Genomic DNA, 19,738 nt, shown 5'->3' on the forward strand with positions numbered 1-19,738 from the left:
TATTTTTAGTAAAGATTTATTACAAGGTTTGTTGAATAAAAATAACATTTAACAACAAGAGCTAAAATATGAATAATAAACAATCCATCAAGTTTATATTTCCTTTGGTAAACAATTAGGTCAGAGCATGGACCTTATAAGGTCCATGGTCAGAGTCAGTATAGAACATTACTGAAATTAACTGAAATCCAGTAATATTTCAAATCTACTTTCAGAAATTTAAAAAAAATTAAAGAAATTCTTTTATTTGGATGTTCTTTATTCCTATTACAACTAATCACCAATTCATAGGGTCCATTTAGGTGAGAGAAAGAGAGAGAGAGAGAGAGAAATTAAAGTCCACTCGAAACAAACTACATCATTTCTGGACTAACAGATGGTTCAATTTCATTTCAATCAATCGCTTGCATGTAGGGGTCTTTAGCAGTTGGAGGAAACCAGAGGACCCGGAGAAGACCTATAATATAATAGTTAAACCTAGATAACGTAAAGGGAATTTGTGTATTACTCAGCAAGATCTATTAAAGATATATTATGGGAGATTAGATAAAGAGCTGGTAGTTTGTATAATCTAGATAATGTAAAGGGAATTTGTGTATTACTCAGAAAGACCTATTAAATATCAGCACAACAAATGTCATTATATAACAGAAACATAAAAATCATATTTTTAAAAATACCACAATATATGGGTATTATATCACATTAGCTTATACATAAATAGTAAATAAATAAAAATAAATACAAATAAATAGAAGATATCCATTTTTATATTACACACTGTACAGGGCTGAGTGTAGAGTATGTTAGTTGTTTCAAGAAGAATATTGTGTAAAATTTGTCTTATCCCATGTCATAAGGGCACATGAGGGATAGTATGAATTTGTCTTATCCAATGTCATAAGGGCACATGAGGGATAAGAGTGAAATGTGTCTTATGCCATAAGGGCACATGAGGGATAGAGTATGAATTTATCTCATCCCATTGTAAAAGAGCAAAATAATGGTTTAAAGATACATTATGGGAGATTAGATAAGGAGCTAGTAGTTCCCACTATAATAGTTAAAAACTAGATTATGTAAAGGGAATATGCTAAAATTGGGCTATGAGGGAAATTTTGCCCTGACAGCGGCACTACTGCCTACTCTTATATTGAATTCCAACTGCCAAGGGATCTTTTACATGCACACCAAGTGTATACAGGACCTTCGGTTTTTGTCCCATCTGAATGACTATACGTTGTCCCTAGTCTGGCCCTCTATCATGCATCTTGAATAATATAACAATGTACACAGACAGATTCAGCATTTTGGAAGTAAAGGTGGAAACACCCAGATAACATACTAATGTTAATTTTACGTAAAATTGGTCGGTTTACCATCATTTTGATCACTTTTATAATGTTAATTTTATGGGTTGTAGATGTGATTATTTGACAGAGTGTGCACTGAATTCAATATTTATTTAAAATGTGATTAACAGTTGAGTTAATTTTTGTGAAATAAATATTACCAATGATAGGAATAAAGTTGATTTATATAAAATATATATATAAAAGCTTTTTTTTTTTTTATAAACGACAGAGACTCAACAGCTGCCCTTGTTTGTAACACATGACACAATAATATGGAATACAAGTTACTTGAAAGATTTATTTCTGGCGATGTTTCTTTGCCTTACCTAATGTCCCCATTATCACGTTTTCGTTGTACATTCTTTATTACTACCCAACCCTTATGGCTTCTCCCCCCTTTGATGGTTCCTAAATGATTATCTTATGTTCTACATTAATGTCACTGTTCATATTTGTATCTTCATTGTACTATGGTTCTCATTCCTTGCTTGATAAAGATGAGAGTACCCCAGTCAAAACGTTGCCAGAAATAAACTTTTAAGTAACTTGTATTCCATATTTTATTCTCATCCAATTATTAAATGCCGCTCAAACAATTTGCCCTTCATATCTAGGGAGAGAGAGAGAAATAGGGTTTAACGCCAACTCGACACAAATTAGGTCATTTCGGGACTAACATATGGTTTAATTTTATTTCAATAATTCGCTTGCGCGTAGGGATCTTTAGCTGTGGGAGGAAACCGGAGGCCCCGGAGAAAACCCACGAGGTTGGACAGGCGACCCTACTGCTTGCCACGTACAACCGGACAATTAGTTGAAAACAGAGAATTGTTTTAAAGGTCGCCGTACAAAGCTTCATTAACTTTTTAAAAATAAGGCATGTTATTATGTCAACATATCCTTTCCATAAGTATAACACGCGCCTGAATGTCAGTGTTACCTGTCACAGGTAAATTTCAACGTTAGGGATTTCTGCCGTTCTCTGTGAGTAGTCGTCATTTTCCACCAATAGAGAAGCCGTGACATCACTTTAGTACTTCTGCTTATAGAAATATAGACTAGTATATGAGCAGATGGACTAAAATGATGTCACGGATTGTTTATTGGCGGAAAGTTACGACTACTCACAGAGAACGGCGGAAATCTAACTGTTGAAATTTACCTGTTGCAGGTAATATTGACATTCAAGATCGCGTTATACTTATGCAAAGGATATGTTGACAAAATTCATTGCATTATTTAAAAAATTTATGAAGTTTTTCCGGTGACCTTTAACTTTAACAAAATACTTGGAATTAAATCCTGCTATATACTAAACACACAAAATCATAAATAAAACATGATAAATACAATAACTTATAACATGGATAAAAGTGTACATCTATTAGAACATATACACAATCATAGGTAATTATAACAACAAAAGTCCATATGACATTTTTCCAGACCATATGTGTAGTTTAATGGTTGAGTGCTAGCCATTAAGTAATATATTGATGGTGTACGAGTGCTATATCTATATATTACGCAATGTCTTGCACAAGACGATTAAACAAATTAAAATACAGACACTATCCAGTATTTCAATGAAATACGTCACGTGGGTCCAATATTTCAACTAGTATAAATAATGTACACTTGGCACATTGCCCGTACAATTATTTGAAATATTGGTACCCTGTCGCATCAAAGGATGATGTCACATCTGTATTTTAAAACAATTTAATATGTAGGTACCATTAAATTATGTGTGAAAAGTTGCAAAATAGCATAGAATATAATATTGACAGATGTGAAAATAAATAATTTTATAAATAACTTTTCAGGAGAGAGAGAGAGAGAGAGAGAGAGAGAGAGAGAGTTTAACGTCCACTCGGGACTAACATATAATTCAATTTTATTTCAATAACTCATAAGGACGTAGGGTTCTTCAGCAGTGGGAGGAAACCAGAGGACCCAGAGAAAACCCACTAGGGTAGAAATTGGTTAGCTTTTTAAAAATAATTTTTATTGAATTTATGCATGAAGATAACAGAAAATACTTTAAAAAAAAATGTTTGAGAAATTAACTAAGTGTGTTGACAACCCTTCAAAATATAGTTTTAGAAAAAGAAATCCACTATGAATGCATAGGAGATGATGGGACTATGAATATCAACCAACTTGGTACATGAATCTCTAGACAATAGACAAATTGTACTTCTTAAAGGTACATAATTTCAAAGCTCAATTATGATGGGTTTTTCCTTTCCTTTTAATGGTCTGGAAATATACAGTCAAGTGTCTGACAAACAAATATCAACATATAGTAACAAGTGAAATGGGTTTTTCCTAATTATAAATAGGGCTCAAGCCCCTGTAACGTAATGATCTGGCAATATACAGTCAAGTGTCTGACAATCAAATATCAATATAAATAGTAACAAGGGAAAAGGAAAAGCCTAAAATGATTATTAACAAAGAGGAATTATTAACACCCTTAATTGCACCAATGTTTTTAACAGTGTGTATTAATACAGATAGAGAGAGATAAAGAAACAGGGTTTAATGTCCAGTCGACACAAACTAGGTCATTTCAGGACTAACACATGGTTCAATTTTATTTCAATAATTCACTTGCGCGTAGGGGTCTTTAGCAGTGGCAGGAAAAATTTTGATAGAACTGTATATAAAGGAAGAGAGATATTCCACAAATTTGTCTATGATCTCACCCTTGGTGGAAGTGGCCGTAAAACTCCAGGAACGAACGAACGAACGAACTCTACCCATACTTTTTATAATTTTTAGCATTTCTCCAAGTTATATTCATAAACTAGTAGTAGTACAGTTTTGACAAAATGTGGTTTGAAAAGTTAATAAACTACTAATATTGTAAACCAATCTGATTAAAACACAAATCCTATTTCATTTCATTTTACATGTCTTTACTACACTAGAGTATCAGGAAGTGTTGTTATATAACCCGCATTCTGGATGATGTGAGGGTTTAGCCAATGAAACGGTCTATTATGGCGAGTTTTTGACGTGACTTGCACGGAATTGTGGGTAACCCACTAGAAACATCAACGCTGATTGGTTAATCAAATGTCTGACAACAACTGGTCAGATCTTCATGTAGCAGAGGCCATTGAAAGTATAAAAAAACACGAAACAAAATAAAGATCTGTATTTTAATCAGATAGATTGCAAACATGTAACACTTTCTGTTTGAGCTCATGCATACCACAGAACTTGTTGCATATTTGAAATAATACTGCAGTGTTTTCCAAAGGTATAGGGATGTCATAACTATTTATTTAAGTCTAACATTACACTGTCCACATGGTTACCAGGATTTGCTGTCCATAAATTTCTTAACTTCTGCGAAGATATCATTTACGCCACCTTCTGCTTTTATCTAAAAAAAATAAAATGAAAGTATAATATATCATGTATGTAAAAAAAACAACAAATTCAGTTAATACAACAAAAAAAATCTAAATAAATAAAATGAAAGTATATCATGTATGTAAAAAAACCACCAAATTCAGTTAATATGACAAAAAAATCTAAATAAATAAAATGAAAGTATAAAATATGTATGTAACCCCCCCCCTCAAATTCAGTTAACACGACAATAAATATGATAACAATACACTAGTTGTCTTTGAGAGGCATTTAGTAACTGGATAGAGCAATAAACTGTAACACATACTTATGGAAAAATAGTATAGCTTGATAACGTTGATAGAATACTCTTCGAAACGTGGCCCAAATAAAGAAATGAAATGAAATGAAATGGGGTTTAACGTCCTACTGTTCTGCTCCTATACTGGCTAATGAAGACAGGCATACGCCATACAGTGTGCTATGAGGGAAATTTTGCCCGGGCAGCGGCACTATCGCCTACTCTTATATCGAATTCCAACTGCCAGGGGATCTTTTACGTGCATTCCAATATATACACGGGACCTCGGTTTTTCGTCCCATCCGAACGACTAGATAGCTGTCCTTGTCAGGCCTTCCATCCTGCATCACTGACAAGGGGAAACCACGCCGGAAAACTCAAATAAAGAAGTTTTTCCATAAGTATGTGTTATAGTTTTGTACACTAGTTGTAAAAGCTCAACAAACTTCAACGAAAAATCTATTAAAAAATCTGTATCTGTCCTGCAGAAGGATTACAGGGCTTTGGCTGCACGGGCAATAAGTTTGGAATAAAAGGCTGAACTGTTCTAATCTATTTAATATCAGAGAAATCCAATGCCATCCAGAGTTGATTATACCCTGGATGAGTTAATTAATGTCTAATTAATAATTTAGATACTAGTAACATTTCGGGCATCAAGAAAGACCTGCAATAGGCAGATTTAGCTCTTCTGTAATGTATGCTTAATAATGGATGTCCTGATCCCCAAGATTACTGGTTGACAAAAGGCAAACAATCACCATTAAGGTTCTTGTGAACACAACTTACCGCAGTTACTTTATTTTGTTTTGCATAGTGATCTATAACGGGCTGCGTCTGGTTGTGAAAAGTCTGTAAACGTTTTTTAATTGTTTCTTCATTATCATCCACCCTACCACTACTTTTACCCCGTTCTAATAATCGTTTCGTCATCGTATCATCTGATACATCAAAATATAAAACGCTCGTACATTCCACTATCTGTAAAATAACGATTAGAGGTCTACATGATGTACAAGTTCATTTGTTAATTTTTCTCTTTTACAAAATTATTAGGTAAAAGACAACTTTCCACTGGAGAGAGAGAGAGAGAGAGAGAGAGAGAGAGAGAGAGAGGGTTTAACCTCCACTCAAAACAAACTAGGTCAATTCGGGACTAACATATGGTTCATTTTTATTTCCATAATTCGCTTTAGCAGTGGGAGGAAATCAGAGGACTCAGAGAAAACACACGAGGTTGGACAGATGACTCTATTCCTTGTCACATAAAACCGGGGAATCGAAACCACACCACTTGACTCAATGACAGACCCTGTGATACAGCGCACATGTGCTAACCATTCAGCCATCCAACCCCCTCTTTCCACTGGTGGCCATTGTATTTCACTGCCCATTATTTGATGGAGTGTACAGAGGCTATAAACCGGACTAAAATAATGACGAATAAACAAAGGATTCCCTAACCCATGAAGAACAGATGCTATTTTGTCGATTTAGGTGAGATTTACTGATAACATTTTGCTCTTTAATCGACCTTCATCAGATACAATAAAGAATAGAATACAAATGTTTAGTCCTTTTATAGATGTTTTTTTTGTGACGTAATAATGATTATATATGCTGGATGAATTTTATACGAAATAAATTTTACCAGATTAATCTTGTTAAATAATGACCAGAGGATCTAATTTTTATCTCTTCTACCAATCCTATTTTGTTTCATATTTTATAGTTCAAAATTTCATTTTACTTGTCTTTACTACGCTATAGGATCTGGAAGAGTTGTTATATTACCGGCGATCTGGTTGAAGTGAGGAACTAGCCAATGAAACGGTCTGTTACAGTGACTTCTTGGCGTGCAATGCACGGAAGTGTGGGTAAACCACTAGAAACATCAACGCTGATTGATTAATCAATGTCTGACGTCAAAGGGTCAATAGCCGCTTGTACGACCCCATGATGCGACCTTCCAGTACAACCGGTCAGAAATTCATGTAGTAGAGGCCATCGAAAGTATAAAAAAAAAAAACGAAATGAAATATAGATCTGTATTCTAATCAGATTGCTCTTCTAGTTGGGATAGAACATGGCTCAATAAAATCCAACTTTAGTAGATGCCATGAGAACGTTTTTAAACAGCTGTTGGTCATTCTATAAAGATTTTTTTGTAATAAACAGTTATTGGCAGGTCATAATTTATGAGAGAGAGAAAAATTGTGTTAAACGTCCACTTGACACAAACTAGGTCATTTCGGGACTAACATATGGTTCAATTTTATTTCAACAATTCACTTGCGTGTAGGGGTCTTTAGCAGTGGGAGAAAACTGGAGAACTTGGAGAAAACCCACGAGGTTGGACAGGCGACCCTACCCCTTGTGACACACAACTAGGGAATTGAAACCACGCCAATTGACTCAATGACAGACCTCACGCTAACCATTCGGCCATCCAACCTCCCTATAATTTATATGAAGTCAAGTAATTTCAAAAAGAACAGCTGCTACAAATAATGTCAAGCAGCATTGATCTGATATGAATATTAACATTTCAGCTTTGATCCGATATAAACATTGTTTATTAATATCCTAGTTTATTATATTGTTAATTGAAAGAAAGAGAGAAATGGGGTTTAATGTCCACTCGACACAAACTAGGTCATCTCAGGACTAACATATGGTATAATTTTATTTCAATAATTCGCTTGCGCATAGGGGTCTTTAGTGGTGGGAGGAAACCATAGGACTCAGAAAAAACACATGAGGTTGGACAGGCGAACCTACTCCTTGTCACGTGGGGAATTGAAACCACGCCAGTTGACTCAATGACAGACTTTATGATACACCACACACGTGCTAACCATTCACATCCAAACCCCCTAAACCATAAAAGAGAATACCAGCATTTTGTATTGATGAAGAAACACACAATGGGGTAAAAATGATCTGTTAAAGCGGAAATTGCAAATTTTCTAAGAAAGTCAAAACGTAATTATTTCTTTGTCTTTTGCTCAATAGGTTGTCAACTCACAATTATACGATCATAGGTGTCATTCTCACACTTAAGATTCATTTAGACAGGAAATAATAACACAATTACCTCCCTTGTTTTCTATTCTCCACCATGGAGTAGCAATATTCAAACGTTTAAAAAAGAAGAGGAAAATGATATTTTTGCCAATTTCTCAGCTGGCAATAGTGAATTATAGGATTAATAGGATTATTCTTTAACAAGGTAGGACCGTTTATGGATACCATCTATTTTCAGGCTTTATTTTAATAAATTTTAAAAATATAACTTAAAAATTTGCAATTTCTGCTTTAATGAATACCAGCAGAATTTTAAAGGAGAATAGCCACTTCTGATATCTTCTCCTGTTTTACCCCCCGTATACCATGGATGCTACGTCACCCGTTTATTCCAGACAAGTCCTACGCTATTTGGGGGGGGTGGATGGCTGAATGGTTAGCGTGCGCGCACTGTATCATAAAGTCTGTCATTGAGTCGACTGGCGTGGTTTCGAATCCCCGGTTGTACGTGACAAGGAGTAGGGTCGCCTGTCCAACCTCGTGGGTTTTCTCCGGGTCCTCTGGTTTCCTCCCACTGCTAAAGACCCCTACGCGCAAGCGAATTATGTAAGTAAAATTAAACCATATGTTAGTCCCGAAATGACTTAGTGTGTGTCGAGTGGACGTTAAACCCCATTTCTCTCTCTCTCCTACGCTATTTTCCAAACCTCTGAATATGCTCAACTGGACATCAAGATATGGTGAATAATATTCAAAATTCCAAAATATATTGACTGTACGGAGTGTATAACTACAAGTCATATCGATTATCATTGATAATAGGCTGGATTGATCAGGTAATTATCGTGTTATACAGTTCACACACCTAATAGTAAGTGCAGGGGGACTGCACCACACAAAATTTACACAAAAACAAATACACGGGCAGGACATCATCCTCAGGTAAACACAAACATACAGACAATTCAAAAAAGTGAATGGATCCAGGGGTCTAGCCGTAAACGTCCACTGTGCTGTACAGTCCCGGGTCTGTAGTGACACAGACTTCCCTCAAATTCGAAACCAATAAGGAATACAACCCAAAGAACCCATTGTGTAATGCCAGCATGAGTCATGATCTGCTATATACTACACGAAATACAATGTAAGCATATGTAGTAAAATTCAACTATACAAGTAACCACATCGGTGAAATGTATAAAAAAGTAGTCTAAATTCAATCAAGAAACGCTTCAGTATTCAATACAGTGAGAGAAGGAGAAATATGGTTTAAAGTGTGGTTCAATCTTATTTTAATAATTTGCTTGAACGTAGGGGTCTTTAGCAGTGGGAGGAAATCGGAGGAATCAGAGAAAACACACGAGGTTGGTACAGTCAACCCTACTCCTTGTCATGTACAACCAGGGAATTAAAACCATGCCAGTTGACTTAATGACAGACATTATGATGCAGCGCACACATGCTAACCATTCAACCATCCAACCCCCTCGCACACACTCCAAGTAACATTCTTTGTATTGAAGCACACAATGATAGATAAATGATCTGTTTATGAATACCAGCAAAATTTCAAATATGAATAACCACTTTGGATATCTTCTTCAGCAAAAAGCCAGCACTGTATATTTAAAATTAATTATAATTTCTTGTTAAAAATGATAACACCACTTTAATACGTCCATTTGGATTATAACAAACCTCATTTTCAAATCTTTTTCCTTGTTCTAATTCTCTAGGATATCCATCAATAAGAAAACATTTTGATGTTGACAGTTTACCAAGCATGGCTTCCCTTAACAACTGTAATACTACATCCTGTAAAATATTACATACAGACATTGGTTATCACTTCATTAATTACTAAAAATATGCTTACCAGAAATTAATAGTCTATTTTCAAATTAAAATGGGATTTGACGTCCAACTTTTTTGCACCAAATAAGGCTAATGACGATGGACATATGCCATGTAGAGTGCTAATGAAGGTGGACATATGCTATGCAATGTGCTATGAGGAAAATTTTGCCCAGACTATGCATTGTGTTAATGAAGATGGACATATGCTGTACAATGTGCTATGTAGTGTGCTAATGAAGATGGACATGCAATACAGTGTGCTAATAAAGATGGACATATACCATACTGTGTGTTATACAGTGTTCTATGAGGAAAATTTTGCTCGGACAGCAGTGTTTACACCAACTCTTCATCGAATTCCAACTGTCAAGGGTTCTTTTACATGCATACCAACATGTAACCAGGACTTTGTTATTTGTCCCAGCCAATCCTTGCCAGATCCTTCGTTCCACATCACTGACATGGGGAACCTAAGCTGGAAAATTCTGTTGAACTTCTTGGTCAATACCAGAATTAAATCTGTGACTTCCAGTTTAGTGAACCTGCGCTAATACTCACTACGCCGTTATGGCTTCTAGTATATTTGCAGTAGCTATTATAAGAAGGCAAACCAAGAGGAACTTTCTTGGTCAATACCGGAATTGAATCGGTGACTCCCTGGTTAATGAGCCAGTGCTATTATCAGGCAAGGCAAGGGAATTTTTTCCATAAATATTTTTAGCAGACTCACCAGAGATACCAGATCTCCTTTTTCCATTATTTCATTGAGTTGTTTCCCCCTGGCTGTGCCCGAATTGACTTCTGCTCGAAGTAAATCACCAGACGACAAATGGCAGAAACCATATTTTTCCACAATTTTACTACATTGTGTTCCTTTTCCGCTTCCAGGTCCACCTGAATCATGTAGAAATATTTTATTACGTAACATTTCTCCAATAAATGTTTTAAAAGAACAAATCAAGTTTTGGTCAAATAAACCGAATTGCAATCTGATTAAACCACAGATCCTATTTTGTTTCTTTTTTAATAGTTCAAAATTTCGTTTTACTTGTCTTCACAACACTAGGATCTGGAAGAGTTGTTATATAACAGGCGTTCTAGTTGATGTGAGGAATTAGCCAAAGAAACAGTCTGTTACGGCAAGTTCTTGGCGTGCTCTGCACGGAACTGTGGGTAAACCCCTTGAAACGTCAACGCTGATCGATTGATTAATCAAAGTCTGATGTCATAGAGTAAAAGCCGGTCGTATGACCCCCTGACGCGATCTTTCACTACCATCGGTCAGATCTTCATGTAGTAGAGGCCATCGAAAGTATAAAAAAAACCGAAACAAAATATAGATCTGTATTTTAATTGGATTGATTTAATTTTTTTTTTCTATCTACAGTGTATCTATTTATTTATATCTACTGATATTTTAAGTTTCTAGATGTTATGTTTCTTACCAACAACAAAGACAACCTTGGCATCGGAAAGTTTAGATTCTGTGGGTAAAAAAAAAAGAGAAAAGAAAAACATTAATTAATTAATTAACAGTAATATTTGACTGTTAACATTTTCGAGAGATCAAATTCTCAATTTTCATCAAAGGTAAAATCCCAGATACATTTCATCGAATAAAAATGGTTTTTGGAGGCTTTGAGTGGAAACTGAGAGTTCACCTTTAAACATGTATTAAATAATAATAATTAATTTTGTTGTTCTTTCTAATAAAATAAAGTATTAATGATCCTAAAGAGTCATCAAACTTCAAAGAGAGAGGGAGAAAAATGGAGTCTAACGTCCACTCAACACGAACTAGGTCATTTCAGGACTAACATATGGTTCAAATTCTTTCCAATAATTCTCTTGTGCATAGGGGTCTTTAGCTGTGGGAGGAAAGCGGCGGACTCAGAGAAAACCCACGAGGTTGGACAGACGATCCTACTCCTTGTCACGTACAACCTGTGAATCGAAACCATGCCAGTTGATTCAATGAAAGACCCTACGATACAGCGCGCACACGATAACCATTGGGCCATCCAACCCCACCCCGCTATTACAAGAGACCCTGTTATTTTATAACTTACCCTCTATATTAAGGTCCTTGAAGACGTTTTGTACTTGTTTGAATATCTCATCTACGCTTCCTTCTGCTTTAATCTGATTAATATACAAATATAAACAAAATAAACATAGTCTGCTAAGTAATGAAACAAACACCCACAAGCGGCTTTGTCATTCAAGCGATTGTGAGCGTTAACAACCCATACAAATTTCAGAAAGTTTAGATTATAACTGAATCCTCTATAACGTTATGTCAATTTGAATAAAATTGCTTTTAGACGAGATAACAAACAGCGAACAACTATATAGTCAATATGATATATGTTCTACCGGGGCGCTCAAGACAGTGTTATAGCCAGTATTTTGTTGACATTCATTGTGGCGTGGAACTGTGGATGGCCTCCTAGACCTGGAATGGCGGATAAAATTGCTTTCCGGCGATATAACGATGGGCGAACAACTATATAGCCAATACGATATATGTTCTACCGGTCGCTCAGACAGTGTTATAGCCAGTATTTTGTTGACATTCATTCAATCATTGTGGGGTGGGAATGTGGATGGAACCGCCCCCCCCCCCCCCCATTTCACAGCTTCTAGATCTGCTACTGTCTATAATGTGTCGATAAGATTCAGAAACAAAGGGAATAGCTCTGAAAGTTCTCATCGGAACATTGGTGAAAATCAACACGATTCTTTCTTTCAATGGAAAACACAACCAATATAAATTTCAACAAAATAGCTTAACTGCAACCTATAAAGTGCTATCATAACTTCATATCAAAGGTTAAAAATCAAAACGCGTTTTTTTTTAAATAAGATAGACTCTTAAAGGGAGAGTCACGCGGCTCTACCCGTTCAACAAAGGTTATACGGCTAGTATTAAATATTGTGTACTCAATTTCACAACCTACAAAAAGTAGACGTTACAAATCTCACCGTTTTAACTTTACCAGCCTTTTCAAAATGATCAATAACTGGTTGTGTGCTGTCATGGAAGGTCTTGAGCCTCTTTTTGATAGTTTCTTCGTTGTCGTCTGCTCTCCCACTGGTCTTCGCTCTATATAATAACCTCTCTGTCATGGTTTCATCTGATACATGGAAATTAAGCATTACCTTTGCTGGGCTTACCTACGATAAAAATTGTACCCCTATGTTAAAATCCCAGAAAATTTAAAACATCCAATTTTGGGGTGGTGGGGATCAATCTGTTTAAAACAAAGATCCTATTTCCTTTCGTTTTTTATAGTTCAAAATTTCGTTTTACTTGTCTTTACTACACTAGGATCTGGAAGAGTTTTTATATAACCCGCATTCTGGTTTTAGTGAAGAATTAGCCAATGAAACGGTCTGTTACGGCGAGTTCTTGGCATGTGATGCACAGAACTGTGGGTAAACCACTAAAAAAGTCAACGCTGATTGATTAATCAATGTCTGACATCATAGGGTGAAAAATCACTTGTACGACCCTTGACGTTAACCTTCCAGTACAACTGGTCAGATCTTCATGTAGTAGAGGCCATGGAAAGTATAAAAAAACGAAAGGAAATACAGATCTGTATTTTAATCAAATATGGGGGTGGGGTGGGGGATGCAACATTGTTTTATTTGGATTATTTGGGCATGCCAACTAACTTGATGCTAATTTGTCTTGATGGGGTTATAAGGTCCACTCGACACAAACTGGGACATTTCGGGACTAACATATGGTTTTAGTCCATTTCAATAATTCATTTGTGTGTACGGGTCTTTAGCAGTGCGAAGAAACAAGAGGACCCGGAGAAAACCCATGAGGTTCGACAGGTGACCCTCTATTATCATATACAGTAGGTGGTTTGAGAGATGTCATTTTTGGTTTGCTTCATGCTTCATCCATTTTTATTAAACTTCATACAATTAAAGGCACTGACACACTACAAGTGTCAAACTCTGAAATGAAATGGGGTTTAATGTCCTACTGTTCTGCTTCGAACTGGGATAATGAAGACAGGCATACGCCATACAGTGTGCTATGAGGGAAATTTTGCCGGATAGTGACACTACAACCAAGGGATCTTTTACATGCACAGGACCTCCCATATCTATCCCATCCAAAAAACTAGACAGCTGTCCTTGTCAGGTCCTCTGTCCTGCACCACTAACAAAAGGAAATCACGCCAGAAAATCCCAATGAAATTTCTTGGCCAACAAGGAAGCCACCCTGTGACCTTCAGACTAGCGAGCCAGCCTCTTAGCCACCCTGGCTCAGTCGAACTTTGAAATATATAATTCAAAATAAGGGTTTATATGTTATATTAATGTTTTCGAAGACACTGACTCCAATACAAGAGGTTTAACATTTACTCCTACTGACCAAGGGTTTATATTAATGTTTTCGAACATCTACTCCCACCACAGGTCTTTATCTCAGATCAATGTTTTCGAAGACACTGGCTTCAATACAAGAGTACAAGATACTACAATTCATTTTTCATTCTGGATAGACAATATACAAGATTTTTCCCTAATATCAGACTTTGAAAAACACATGGAAAAAAAAAATATGGTATGTACTTTAATTTCTCACCTCTTTTTCAAATCTAATGCCTTGTTCTAATTCTCTAGGATAACCATCAATCAAAAATCCTTTACTTGTAGCTGCCTTAGCAACCATAGCATCTTTCAACATGGCTAACACAGTATCCTGAAAGGAAAAATCATATTCTTTACAACTTTCAAACATTATTTGGTTTTAAAATATGGTGGTGTACCATTATTTCAAATATTCTGACGACGTGGTTTCCACTTGTCAGTGGTGCAGAATGGAGGGTCTGACAAGGACAGCTTTCTAGTCGTTCACATGGGAGAAAAAAAAAAACGAGGTCTCGTGGATACATTGGCATGCACATAAAAGATCCCTTGGCAGTTGGAATTCGATATAAGAGTAGGCCATAGTGTTGCCAACCGGGCGTATACCCGTCTTCATTAGCCCAGTCAGAGCAGAACAGTAGGACATTAAACCCCATTTTATTTCATTTAATTTGTTTCATTATACCCAGAGTAATTTTATAATTTATGAATCTTACCCAATTTGATTAAAACACAGATCCTATTTCGTTTCGTTTTTTATAGTTCAAAATTTCATTTTACTTGCCTTTACTACACTAGGATCTGGAAGAGTTGTTATTTTACCGGTGTGTTACAGCGACTGCTTGGGGTGCCATGCACGGAACTGTGGGTAAACCACGTCGAAAGTATAAAAAACGAAGCAATTACAGATCTGTATTTTAATCAGAATGAATCTTACCAAGGGCACTAACGCTCCTCTTTCCATGATAGATGTTAATTCTTGGCCTCTTTGTGAACCTGAGGCGACCTCCTCTCGTAATAAGTCACCAGTAGAAAGATGAGTGAAGCCATATTTTTCTACGATTTTAGCGCACTGTGTACCCTTACCACTTCCTGGCCCACCTAGAAAAATATAAGTAAACAAATTAGGTCATTTTGGGACTAACATATGGTTCAATTTTATTTCAATATTCAATAATTCATTTGTGCATAGGGGTCTCTAGCAGTGGGAGGAATCCGGAGGATTCGGAGGATCCTTGTCACGTACAACCGGGAATCGAAACCACGCCAGTTAACTCAATGACAGGCCTTATGATAAAACACGCACGCGCAAACCATTCGATAATCCCCCCCCACCCCCTGGAGAAATGGAAACCAGGCTGGAAAACTTCTCAGACAACACTGGTATTGAACTTGGAACCTCCTGGTAGATAAATCGAAGATGTGCTACATACAGATAATGATAATATTAGTCAAACCTACCAACAACAAAGAAGATGTTTGTATTCTTCAAGCATTCGGTACTGTTTCCTGAAAAAAAAAAGGGGTAAAATTATATGTGTTGAACGCGTTACTTTGTGGGGTAATTAGGTATATTCCATAAAAGTTGTACCAATTTTATAAAATGACACTGGGTGTTCTGTTTATCTTAAATGGTGGGGATTATTACATACAGACTCATCAATGCAGTCCTTCAAGTTATAAAATCATACAGAAGACCTAAAAACCTCCTGCCAATTTCAAAAATGAGAAAAAAAGCTCCCATAAAAATCTCTTCTTAATTATATTGCAAGAATAATTCTACACTTTCTTGAATTAAGGAGAGCCGAATTGTATCTATGCTTTAATATTGTTTAATATTTGGTGAATATGTTTGGTGATTATGGTAGCATTAGAATTATCATCATGGAAACTGATAGCTCGAACGTATGCAGTTTAAAAATAAACAAAAATTGAAAGTAGTTTATTAATCTCACTATTTAAGAGAGTGATTTAGCTAATTTGCAGGAATCTTTAATGACTCCCGTGAAAGAAAGTTGAGGTGCATCGAGAGGAGCAGGAGCAAAAGTGCACCTTAAATGTGAAGGACTGCAATGCAAGCAATCGTCACGAGTCACTAATCCTTATACGGCTATATAAATCTGTTTATGAGCTATATATATATCTGCTATACAACATTTTAACAAGCATTTCCCCAGGCTTTCAAAATAAATAAATAAATAAATAAATAAATAAATAAATAAATAAATAATAATTTGTAATGCGCTTAATATAAATCCATCCATATACGTATGCTCAAAGCGTGACATTTAAGGAGTCTCTCGTCAAGAAAAACACACATAAACAATCTGTTTCTAATCTGGATAATAGAGTTTAAACAAATGAGTTTTCAGACGTGACTTAAAGATTGTGAAAGTTTGAGATTCTCTAATATTTATTGGTAACCGATTCCAAAGTCGAGCTGCTGCGCGCACTGAAACTTTTATCACCAAATTGTTTTAGTTTTGTTTTAGGAACAGCAAGTATATTTTTGTTATGCAACTTTAGAGTAGGTTTAGGTTTATAGCAGGCCTGGAAATAACGGTTTTAGATGTACCTGACAAAATGTCAGAATGAAATAGTACCTGACATTTTCAACTTAGTGCCGGATATGTATTAATAATATCAGCAAACACGACATAGCAGTGCCGGACAAAATGACAGCCACCATAGGTTTTGTGCCTGACAAAGCCTGAATCTGTGCCTGACATTGTCTGTGAAAGGTGCCTTATTTCCAGACTTGGTTTATAGTTTGTCAAAAGATCAAACAAATATCAGGAAGCGAGATTATTTTGACATTTATACACTAATGACAGAACTTTATATTGAATCTGGGGTTCGACAGGCAACCAGTGAAGAGACTTTAAAACTGAAGTTATGGATGAATATTTTGAATACAATCTGCTCGATAAAATTTGAGAAAATTCAATCAGAATGATATATAAAATTGAATAAGGTATCCTATTCATAGCTTGTAAGATATGATATACATTAATACAAATACATTTTTCGATCGATTTTATGTATTTAGGCTCTCATATCTCAAGGAAATATGTCTTAAAATTAATTTTTAATGGCATTACAAGATTAACGAGAGAGAGAGAGAGAGAGAGAAATGGGGTTTAACGTCCACTCGACACAAACTAGGTCATTTCGGGACTAACATATGGTTTAATTATATTTCAATAATTCGCTTGCGCGTAGGGGTCTTTAGCAGTGGGAGGAAACCGGAGGACCCGGAGAAAACCCACGAGGTTGGACAGGCGACCCTACTCCTTGTCACGTACGACCGGGGATTCGAAACCACGCCAGTCGACTCAATGACAGACTTTATGATACAGCGTGCGCACGCTAACCATTCAGCCATCCACCCCCCCTCAAGATTAACGAATAAAACTTTACAAAATATCATTACCTGGTTGTGCAAGAGCATCAAAAACTTTTTGTACTTCTCCAAATATTTCATCCACTGTAGTTTCAGCAGGTATCTATAATATTAAAATATTTTACATTAAAAGATAGGTTGCCAGGCAACAAATCACATTGTAGTTTCAGCAGGTATCTATAATATTAAAATATTTTACATTAAACGATAGGTTGCCAGGCAACAAATCACATCCCCGGCACTGTAGTTTCAGCAGGTATCTATAAAATCAAAATATTTTATATTAAAAGGTAAGGTTGCCAGACAACAAATCACATCCCCGGCAATTTGTTTCAAAATGTATAAATTTTCACCCTTTTGAGAATATAGTGCTTAAGACAAAATAAACATTTTACCATTGGTACATGAGTGTACCATAATGCATTTCAGCGCCATTTGTAACAAGGGACCCGAGGAACGAGACTAGACATATTCCACAAGTCATGTCCAACGGTGACGCCATATTCTTATCTGGAGAGCATGCACAATTAATACTATTGGTGTAGACTGGAATTTCGCCGAACATAACTGGTTTGAAGTTAGAGTAAAAACAGAAATGACTTAATGTAAATCAGTTTATATACATTCATATTCCATTATTATATGCGTTGCAACCCATTTGTGTGAATTTCTAAGTCCCAATTATTAGCGATTTAGCTCACCATTCTAACTTTATTCTGTTTTTGGAAATAATCAATAACTGGTTGTGTGATGTCATGGAAGGTTTTGAGCCTCTTTTTGATAGTTTCTTCATTGTCGTCTGCTCTGCCACTCGTCTTAGCTCTGTCTAAAAGTCTGTCTGTCATTGTTTTATCCGAAACGTCAAAACATAAAACAAATTGAGCTGGTACAACCTGAAAATAAAGCATTCTTAATTTAATTATATATATAATCAGACTGACTTGTTTAAAAATATGCTGAAAATTGCAGTCAAATTGCTCCACTCTGAACTGAGATATGAGTGATTCAGTCTTAGGGCTAGCTTTGATCATCATTACTCGATTATCCTTTTTGTTGTTAAATCATCCATCACAAAACGTATTTAAATCCAGTAAATATCGCTGGCTAGAGATGGCATCGAGAGTTGATTATGGTCTGGATAAGTTAATTAATGTCTAATTAATAGTTTATATAACTTTTCAGGCCTACAGAAAGACGTGCAATAGGCAGATCCAGCTCTTGCATAATGTGAATCTCGCATAAGCATAGAAAATGGTTTCAGAAAGATTCATTTTGGTTTTGTTTCATCACGTTTTTATACAACTTCGTATAAGAGATTTAACGTCTACTCCCACCAAGGGTTTTTATCTCAGATCAATGTTTCCGAAGACACTGGTTCCAATACAAGATACTACAATTCATTTCTCACTCTGGACAGACAATATACATGTACAAGGTTTATCCCTTATTTCAGTCTGATTAAAATACAGATCTATATTTCGTTTTGTTTTTTTATACTTTCGATGGCCTCGACTACATGAAGATATGACTAGTTGTAGTAGAAGGTCGTGTGAGGGTTCATACGTGCGGCTTTTGGCCCTATGACGTCAGACATTGATTAATCAATCAGCATTGACGTTTCTAATTTTTTTCCCACAGTTCTGTGCACAGCCCTAGCCATAGAAGAGCATTTCATTGGCTAATTCCTCACATCAAGCAGAACACCTGTTATATAATGTCATATACTCCCTTTACTAAACCAACTTATTCATATTATTAAGGAATAGTGGTCAGAAGCCTTCTTGAGTTCTTTGTGTTAATAGAGTTACTTCCCTTGATTAATAAAAGGCTTTGATCCTAGATGGAATTCTGGGATGGAGTGAAATGGAAGATGGCTGTTTTTAATTAGCTCTTCTGATTGTCATAAACAATCCAGGCCATCTTGTGGCCTATACACCCCAATACCACAATAACAACTCTTCCAGACCCTAGCGTAAAACCAAATTTTGAACTATAAAAAACGAAATAGGATCTGTGCTTTAATCAGATTGCCCT

At 35.9% G+C, this 19,738-nt stretch overlaps 1 protein-coding gene across 3 annotated transcripts in view; it reads right to left on the bottom strand.

The window, feature by feature from the left end:
• The window catches only part of LOC126808474 (adenylate kinase isoenzyme 5), a 58,960-nt gene continuing 39,222 nt past the window's right edge, over window positions 1-19,738 (bottom strand). For all 3 annotated transcript variants that reach the window (XM_050533196.1, XM_050533195.1, XM_050533202.2), the window contains 12 exons: window positions 18,406-18,597; window positions 17,735-17,807; window positions 15,763-15,810; window positions 15,239-15,402; window positions 14,519-14,635; window positions 12,892-13,083; window positions 11,976-12,048; window positions 11,352-11,390; window positions 10,637-10,800; window positions 9,748-9,864; window positions 5,812-6,003; window positions 1-4,752 (listed from right to left, as the gene is read on the bottom strand). In XM_050533196.1, coding sequence (XP_050389153.1) covers window positions 4,681-4,752; window positions 5,812-6,003; window positions 9,748-9,864; window positions 10,637-10,800; window positions 11,352-11,390; window positions 11,976-12,048; window positions 12,892-13,083; window positions 14,519-14,635; window positions 15,239-15,402; window positions 15,763-15,810; window positions 17,735-17,807; window positions 18,406-18,597 — 1,443 coding nt within the window. In that variant the 3' untranslated portion in view covers window positions 1-4,680. The remainder of the gene's footprint in view (window positions 4,753-5,811; window positions 6,004-9,747; window positions 9,865-10,636; window positions 10,801-11,351; window positions 11,391-11,975; window positions 12,049-12,891; window positions 13,084-14,518; window positions 14,636-15,238; window positions 15,403-15,762; window positions 15,811-17,734; window positions 17,808-18,405; window positions 18,598-19,738) is intronic.

This window comes from Patella vulgata, chromosome 1 (genome assembly GCF_932274485.2).
Source record: "Patella vulgata chromosome 1, xgPatVulg1.2, whole genome shotgun sequence".
NCBI lineage: Eukaryota > Metazoa > Mollusca > Gastropoda > Patellidae > Patella > Patella vulgata.